The sequence below is a fragment of the Pteropus vampyrus genome, unplaced genomic scaffold, assembly GCF_000151845.1.
Source record: "Pteropus vampyrus isolate Shadow unplaced genomic scaffold, Pvam_2.0 Scaffold503, whole genome shotgun sequence".
Lineage (NCBI taxonomy): Eukaryota > Metazoa > Chordata > Mammalia > Chiroptera > Pteropodidae > Pteropus > Pteropus vampyrus.
In genome coordinates this window covers 803,497-812,910 of record NW_011889284.1, presented here as the reverse complement: position 1 = coordinate 812,910, position 9,414 = coordinate 803,497, and the positions used below count along the sequence as shown (strand labels likewise).

At 32.9% G+C, this 9,414-nt stretch overlaps 1 protein-coding gene across 1 annotated transcript in view; it reads left to right on the top strand.

Moving 5' to 3' along the window:
* KRT222 (keratin 222) overlaps positions 1-6,428 on the top strand; it is a 7,870-nt gene extending 1,442 nt beyond the window's left edge. The window contains exons 2-6 of the mRNA XM_011383071.1: positions 2,527-2,655; positions 3,475-3,695; positions 5,253-5,326; positions 5,504-5,639; positions 6,070-6,428. Coding sequence (XP_011381373.1) covers positions 2,527-2,655; positions 3,475-3,695; positions 5,253-5,326; positions 5,504-5,639; positions 6,070-6,298 — 789 coding nt within the window. The 3' untranslated portion in view covers positions 6,299-6,428. The remainder of the gene's footprint in view (positions 1-2,526; positions 2,656-3,474; positions 3,696-5,252; positions 5,327-5,503; positions 5,640-6,069) is intronic.
* The last annotated feature ends 2,986 nt before the right edge of the window (positions 6,429-9,414 follow it).

The window sequence follows — 9,414 nt, the reverse complement described above, 5'->3', positions numbered from 1 at the left end:
GTGAATGTGGCATTCAGAACAATTCAAATATAAATTGGGACACTCAAAATTCCCAAATTGATAGACTCTCCATTTACATTATAGATTTTTGTTGTGCTATAAGATGACAAATGTTTATTTCCAATACGAGGCATTCAATATTTAAGTATTTTTAAAAAGAAAGTCAAGTTAAATAAAGGTTAGCTCCTGATTTCAAAGACTTACTTTGTTTTAAAGTGATAATCATCTTTAGCAATTAATTAAAGTCAAATCTTTAAACAAATGTACAAATATTTTAGAAATGAAGATTCAGCAATTCAGGGATTTTTTTTTTTATTTTATTTTTCTTCAGTTCATCTACCACATGAGTTCAAGTTCTAGTCCAAGCACCCAAATATAGCAAAGAGTTTACCTAAGAATATCACCAAAAGGGGAAAATGTTGCTTAGATATCATAGAGCTTTATTCCATTAGCAATTCATGTTTAGTAACATTATACATTTCACCTCTCCATAACATTTTTAGTCTTCATAAAGAATGATCAGTTTCCTAGATTAAGCAAAGTCACTTGATTTAAGTGTTGGAATAGTTCACTCACCTTTTAAAAAGAGAGAGGGTAAAATTAATAGATGACCATTTCTGAAAATTATAAACAAAATAAACATTTTATTTTTGCAATAGGAAAAATACAAGTTATTTAGTTACAAGTCACAATGCCGAAATGCATAAAGTGAAAAAGCAAGACTACAGTAAATTTCGTTTAGAGCCTTTTAACATAAATCTACTTTAGAGGATTATTTTCAAATAATTCAGAAACTCAGCTAGAATAAATTCAAAAAAGCCTGATTAATTATTACAAAATAAGGGAACATAAACTCTTCTAGTCACTTATTACTATATAACAAACCAACCCAAAACTTAATGGATTAAAACAACCATTGTATTCTCTCACGGCTCTGAGTTAAAAGGGGGTGATTCTTCTGCTGCACATGACATTGGCTGGGACTTCAATCACCTTGGGACACAACTGGGCTGGGACATCCAAGGTGGTTCATTCATGTGTCTGGAACCTTGACAGGGGATTTCTGAAAGGCCAGCTCAGCTAAGACAACTGGGCCTGTTTCCCTCTTCCCATGTAGCTTCGCGGTCTCCCTCCACCTGGCTTCTCAACAGAATACCCAGACTTCTCACATGTTGGCCCAGGGCTCCCAAAAACACAGAAGTCTTAAGTCTTAGACTAGGACTGACACTTCTGCCACATTCCACTGGCTAAAGGAAGACATGTGTGGGTCAGCCTAGATTCAGCGTGAGAAGGCCTCACACAAGGACATGAATTTTGGGAAGCGTGGTTCACGGGAGGCCATCTTCAGACTCTGGCTACCACGCAAACCTAGCTGCCAGTTCCACACTTGAAATCCAAAACACCAGTAAATACCAGCATTTTTATGCTCTCCTATTTCCTAAATTCTCAACATTCTCCTTTGTAGTTCCTCTGATATGTGTTGCCTGCTTGCTCTTGCTAACTTAACACTACGAATAAGTAATACAACAAACCAAAGAAACATAAATTTTGTTCTCTAATACCTTGTCCTAAACTTTATTCAGACTTCATTTACTCCAGTTTCCTTTTTAAAAAATCTGTTGTACCATCGTATTAATTTTTTTTAATTTTAAAATGCATTTTTATAAGAACATAAAAAATGATTCGAAGTAACATTTTGATTTCTTCAAAATGTTGCAAGCAATTTCATACACTGCTCTTGAGGCCGAATGTTAAGAATCCTGTCAAAAGATACTTTCATTTAATTTTGACATCAACATAAGAACATCTAAAGCTGACTATAAAATAATCCACTAGTTATTTAATATGAGGACATTTAGAAAACAATCTTTAAAGAAGTCATTTTTACTACCACACTTGATACCCCAAATTAACATGCCTTCTAAAAAGATCATATTAAAAAAGGTAAACCAACAACAGGTTCTCTTAATATAGAAGTCTATTTTAGAATCTCTAATGCCTATGATAATTTAATTCTCTAAATTATTCATAACATACTTTCCAGCAGTATTACTTCCTGTCTATAAACCCAGTCCAATAATTGATTAATTTAGGATGTATAGCTGTTATCTGCTTTTATAAAGCAGCCTACAAGAAAATATGGGGGCAATAGTTAATTTTCAATCCTTCTTCCTTATTAAGGTCATAAATAATGGAAAGTTAAGAATCAGAAGTCTCAACCTTAGGTCCTGGAAACTTATTTTTCCTTAGAATAGGTGTTTTTCCGCATTTCATAAACTGTCATAGGAGGAAGGAATTTTTGAGGTTTATTTTACCTCTGAGAAAACTAAGGCTAAGAGTGCAATTGACTTGCTCACATATTTAATTAGTTAGTGACTAAGCACTAGAACATACATTTGTAATCTAACAACTTAAAGAAAAAAGTGATTCGATTCCTATGCTATTTTTCTGTAATAGCTTTTAAATGTTTCCTTTTCAAGAGTGCTCTTTCGTTTTTTGTCATTGTCATTGTTGGCTTTCTTCTAGCTAGAAGAAGATATAAGCAAAAAAATGGATAAAGATGAAGAGGCTTTAAAGGCAGCGCAAGCAGAACTCAAGGAAGCCCGACGCCAGTGGCACCACCTGCAAGTGGAAATTGAATCTCTCCATGCCGTGGTGAGAATGCTCTCAAAAGCAACTGGCCTGTTGAGTCCCCAGATGTTACCTGATTAAGAAAGGAAAAGGAATAACCTCCTTACCTTACAGTGAGAAACTGGCTGTAATCGAAAAGTCACAACCACAGAATTCTATCCTTGGTCTTAGTTCAACTACCCGCCTCCCTCCTTCATGACAATGGCTGTTATCAATTCACTCAAGGTTTAATTCCCACCAGGTTCCTTCATGACAATGGCTGTTATCAATTCACTCAAGGTTTAATTCCCACCTGGTGATTATCAATTCACTCAAGGTTTAATTCCCACCTTGAGTGAATTTCATTTCTATTTCACCTATAGAAATGAAATGATCCTTGCTTAGGATTCTCTAATTGTTGGAGTGGGGGACTAGAGTCTTTGTCATTAATCAAAGTCACAACAGTGGGAGTCTCTTATCCATACCACTGAGATAGAGATAATAGAAAAATATTTAAACACTTTCCTAAAATCTCTTATAAGTAGTCTGCTTTGGCTTTGTTAATCAATATTCTATATTTTCGATATTTAAAGAATTAAATAAACCAGAGTAACTTAATCACACTGCAGTTTTTTTTTTTTGACCATAAGAATTATCACAGGATTCCTTTGAAATAGTAAGATCTCTAGCTATTAATACATAATTTTTAAACGAGTCATACATAAAGCCATAACTCTTGCATAAGTGATGTACAATTATTGCAACCTTTTTAAGAAAGGACACAATAGAATGAAGACATTGCAAATCATATTTCAGAAACACATTTGTCTCACTGATTTACTGATGAAGATTTATATAAAACAGGAGAGGGGCCTTGAAAACTCCCTACAGGCCAGTGAGCAACATTACCAGATGCAGCTCCAAGACCTGGAGGCCGTGATCGAAGGATTAGAGAAGGAGCTACAGGAAGTAAGGCGTGGCATCGAAAGGCAGCTTCAAGAGCATGAGATGCTTCTCAACACGAAGATGAGGCTAGAACAAGAAATAGCAACTTACCGCCGCCTCCTAGAAAAGGAAGAGATCAGGTACCTAATCCCATATAGTTAATAACAAGTGGCCAGAAATGCAAAGCCACTTATGTCATTGTTGATGTAATCAGAGAAATTAAATCTAAAAAAACTATTTGCCATGAAGTGCTCACTCAGTTCCTACAATAAAATAGAATTGGTACGCACTGTAAAGAGTATGAGCAAGTACTACTTCCCAAAACTACAAACAAAATAGCCAAGGTTTGGGACATTAGTTACAGCAAAGAGCACATCGAGCTTAGAACAAAATATAAACAATTCCTAATAGGTACAAAAGTGACCTTTCCTAACTTTCTCACTTTCCTTGCTATGCATCGCTTTCAGAATTAGTCATTGCCTTTTATGGACCACCCTCAAAGAAAGCTTGGAATACTTACACATTACTACCACATCCCCACCCCAAAGGCCCACTCCCACCATACATCAAACACCAAAATAATAATAAAATAATAATAATAATAATAATAATAATACAACCAAGGAAAGCAATGGTGTTTGGAGCACATGATTTAGAAGACTTCCAGATGTCCTGATAACAAAAGATATCAAAGAGAAATTCTTGTTAATTCAAACAATTTCATAATCTGCAATCACTTATAAGGTCATATGGCTTTGAGCACAGCACAACCTCAATTTTCCATGTTTCCATAAAAAGAAACTTTTATTCTTGCTTGCTTCAAAATTCTGAGTCCTCTGTAAAAGTAGTTGGAACTGCTTTAACCTGTAGTAGTCTTGACATTTATTAAATCTTTGAAAATCATAAACTGAATTAAAAATATACCACTTACTGAGTGATGCCAGGCAAGTTAGTAAATGCGTCTGTGCCTCAGTGTTTGCATCTATGAAATGGGAATAATATTATCTACCTCAGAGGATTTCTGTGAGGATTATGTTTATAAAGTGCTTAAAACAGAGTTGTGTAAATATACATATATAATTTATTTATTAGTAAATAAAATAAATGGGTTGTGAATTTTAAGTTTTGATCCTTCAAGATATTGGTAACTTGGTCTTAAATAGTCCTATAATACAATTTAAAATGCTTTTATTATGCTATATTTAAGATATACAAGAAAGTATCAAGAAAAATATAATAAGCACCCATGTATGCACTTCCCCAAGCTCAGATAGTGAAACATTTAAAATGTTGCTGAAATCCGTTCACACCCTCCCTTCCCACACCTAAACCATATCCCCCCTAATTTCATCCTCCTCCCTCAATCTACCTGGCTCCCAAATTTGATGCTTATTAGTCTCATACGTTCCCTTATACTAGTATGTATGTATCCCCAAACAGTGAAATTGTTTCACATATTATTTTAACCTTTATAAAATTAGCTACAACTTACAGGTTTATTTTTTTTGATGATATATATATGAGAGATTCACCCATAAAAATACAGTATATTCTCGGTTCATTTATTTTCACTGCTAAGTAATATTTCCATTGTATGAATATTCTATTTATCCATTCTCTTATTGGAGAGGATTTGTTTCAATTATCTGTTAAATCATTGTTGCTCCTATAATAAATGTAATTCTTTCCGATTTCAGATATTATGGTTGTGTCCAAGGTGGGAAAAAAGAACAAAAACCTACAAGTAGAGTTGGTTTTGTTTTACCTTCAGGTGAGTTTCTGATATAAGTAAACTAACTTGAAAAGTGAAGCGCCATTTATAAGGGATTATAAATAAATTAAATACTCTAACATAGCAAAAGTAAGCAATATTTGAATAAACTTTCACATGTAAATGGACTGACTGGTACTTCAACATTTTAATATTTCATAAATAAAATTTTCACAGCCATTATAAATGAAATATCTTTTTCAACGAAAGTCCCACAAAAGTGTGAGGACGAGAAAGTGGAAACAGTGACCAAACAGGCAATATTAAATGGAAATATCGTGAAGGAGAGCACTGAAGCTCATGGCACTATCCAGTAAGTAAAACAATTTTGACTAAGAAATAAAAATAAACATATGTAAAGAAATTAACCTCTGTTGAGTAATCTCAGTAATCTTTGTTTGAATGTTCCCAAAGATCATTTTAATATGCTGTAATTTTTAATCTAACATGAATATATATAAACAAAAACTCAGGTGGAGTACTCAATCCTCGATTCACCATTTTTCTAAAAATATAATCAAAATGTGAAACTTCCATAGAATTCCTTAGAAATTACAGTCATTCGCTTTTTAAAGTACATAAATTATAAATTCCATAATGAAAATTGTACATTATAATTTAAAATGTAAATGTAAACTATAAATTATATAAACTTCTCGATTTCATTTTCACATGGAATACATATTACATATTTTTTTAATGTATGCATTCTTCATATAGAAAAGTTTATTTTATCATTTCAGGACAGAGAAAGTGGACGAAGTTATTAAAGAATGGGAAGGTTCCTTCTTTAAAGATAATCCTCGATTAAGGAAAAAATCTGTTTCTCTTCGATTTGATCTTCATTTAGCAGCCACTGATGAAGGGTGTTTACAGACTAAACAGGATAATCTACCAGATATAGAAGTCAGGCTTATCATGAGGAGATCATGCAGTATCCCCTCTATCAAACCTCCATCAGAAGGTAATTAATCCAAAGACAATATTTGACTTAATTCGAAAATGACATTAGGATGGACCAAGGTGGGCCATGCTGACCCCCTTCTGTCCCGAAATGTAAGTTATTAAGTACATATGTTGTGATCAATGTTTGATTCTCTTCGGGGAAAGAAATGGTAAGGGACAAAATTTCTCTGAATCTGATTATGGATATATTTTTTTGGAGGAGGGAAGCTTAAAAATAAAATAAAAAATTCAGTACAGTTTCTATTTTATTTATTCCCCAAATAGTCTTCTTTTTCCCTTGAGATTTTATCAGAGACTGTAAGCATTCGCTGGCTTAGTTAAGTCTTTGAAATTTCACTCAATGGCTGAATACTCTAGGGAAAAGAGAACAGTTTATTTAAATATGATTGTATTAAGAATCGCACTGAATTATTCATCGCTATTCCATGACTGATTATATCTAAAATATTTTTCTGATTAAAAAAGAAAGCAATTATAAACAAACTTTTAAAGAGATCTCACTATCCATTTAACTAAAAATTTTCCTTTTGAGACGATAATTCGCACACTTAGAAAAATAACGGAGTGACTTTCCATGAGCAGTTCTGAGCAAATTGTAGAATACAGCCCAGTGCTAATTTGATGAATAAATAAAATTAATCTTCATCTGAAAGTGTTTTGTAGTCATGTGATTTCCAGAAAAGATATTTTATTCAAAGAACTTTAAAGGTCATGTCCTCTCCCTCAAAAATGAGGCAAGCTGCACAAACAAAATGTGAAGAGCTGGTTACTAGAGTTACTGGGACAGTTATCCAACTTCTCACCAACTCAACTTTTCCATTCATAAAGTTAAATGTGACTAATTGGAGTGTATGATGTGAGCATTAGGTACCTGCAATCATTTAAGTGAATTAAGATAACAGTATTGTTATCTAAGTTAAGAGTATTTGCAGGATTTATGTTTTTAAATCGTTCAAACTGTAAAAAATATGGATAGAAAATATATTTGTGAATATGTCAAGTATTGTTGCAAAGTTTTTAAACAATCTGATTTGTTTAATACAGGTATATTTATTTTACAACCTTAAATAATAAATACCTGTTTTAAAACATTAGAAATTTATAGGCTATTAGTTATTTTCTAAACAGAAAAAAAATGTTGAGTACTACTCATCATACTTTTTTCCCAGCTAAAGTATCATCCAAGGGCTATAGCTATATCAGCATTTTAGTACAACTTTTGCGGTTGCAATCTCTCTCCCTCTCTCCTTCTCTCTCTCTCTCTCTCTTATCTTGTTTCAACCAAAAAGTACATTTTAACCAGAAGAAAATTATGTTAAATAATCTTTAATATAATACAGGGATATAAAATTAAATTTTTGCTTAAGATTACTTTGGATTTCTTTTAGCTTGGCTTAGTCTATTTAGTGAAAGGTATGGTTTTGTTGTCAAGGATACAACAGCATGTTAAGTGCTTATTCTTGCATAAGTATCTGACCTAAAATACATCCTATACATAAGTGTTTTCATTCAATATTAGTTAAATGCTACTAACTCTATTAAAGCTTTGACAAATGCAATCATATAAGCTATAGTACTAAAATAAAGTTACTGTACTAAGCAACAGTAATCATAAAATGCAATATATATAGTGTAACCAATATGCAGTGTTAAAACCAGTACTGGGCATCATGAATGTAACTGCTTGTTATAGTAATTCCACTATGCAGCTATTGTATGTAACATGTACATTTTGAAATACAGTACTTGAATTTGTAACACTTTTATTTGCTTTGGGGCATTTTAAATTGGAATATGAATTTACCAAAGTAAATAATACCACTACAATAAAAAAATCATAACATGAACTCTAAAGTTGCATTGTATTTGAGTTTGAGACATTGTGTTGAGTTAAATTGTTCCAATACCGTTAGCTCACTTGGGGAATGAAGAAAACTGTAACCACGGTGAAGAGAGAATATTTTTTATACTTTAACAAAAGAAAAATTGGATGGTATATTCTAATAAATAGAATATTCTATAAAATAAATCGAAATAATCCCACAATCCTGGGGAAAGTATAACAGAAATTAATATTCTCCCATCTCTCTGGAATAGTTAAAAAGCATGTTTCTGTAACAAAAATAAAGAGTAATTCCAATTACTAACAACTATAGGATCTCAGGCCTGGTGCTGTCACTAATTACCCATGAAACCAGGAAGGAATCATTTAAATTCCCTAGGCCTCAATATTCACACTTGAAAACAAAGAGAAATGTGGTGCTTGGTAATAATTTCTACCCTGCCTACCTCAAAGAGTTGTTCAAAATAATATACATGTGAAAATATTTGGCAAAACACACTCGAATATACAGTATTATTTCGATGAAAATTGTTATTGAGAGAGAAGAATTTGTGAGAACAATTATAGCTGACAATGACTACGTAATAGTTTGAAACACAACAGGTAATGAAAATTTTTTAATTCATTTGCTGCCAGAAGTTAGTCTTTTCCAGTGAGTTACCCAACTGATAGTTTTTAAAGTACAAAAATTGTTCTCTAGAGTCAAAAAATGCTTAAATTAATTTGAAAGTTTCAAATAGAAATGAATTATGGTACATGGGCCAAAATTAAGCTAGTTATATAATATGTATAGACACCTTACTCAAATTATCAACACATGAAATCAAAGGAAAGTCTGTACACTGAATTTGGTACTGTGTTTACAAGTTATGGCCAGCATATACACACAGATGGCCAACATTCATGGACATGCTACAAATAAACATTTTGAGTAAGGTCTATGTGCAAATCAGTATAAGCCTTTTCCAGTTTCCCTTACATGCTTAGACCCTAGACCAGGGTAGGCAAACTTTGGGCTGTATCATCCCTATAACAACTATACTATTCTGCTCTTGCAGATGAAAGCAGCTATAAATAATACGTAAATAAATGGGTATAGCTATGTTCTAATAAAACTCCCAAATAGGAGGCAGCCCAAACCTGGCCTGCAGCTGCAGTTTGCCCACACCTGCCCTAGACCCTCAAATAAGACCTGTGGGTGATAGAGCATACTCCAATTCTGCAAGACCATCCTGTTTTCTAATGCTTTCATTCTTTTCTTCACCATGTGTCAAAGAAC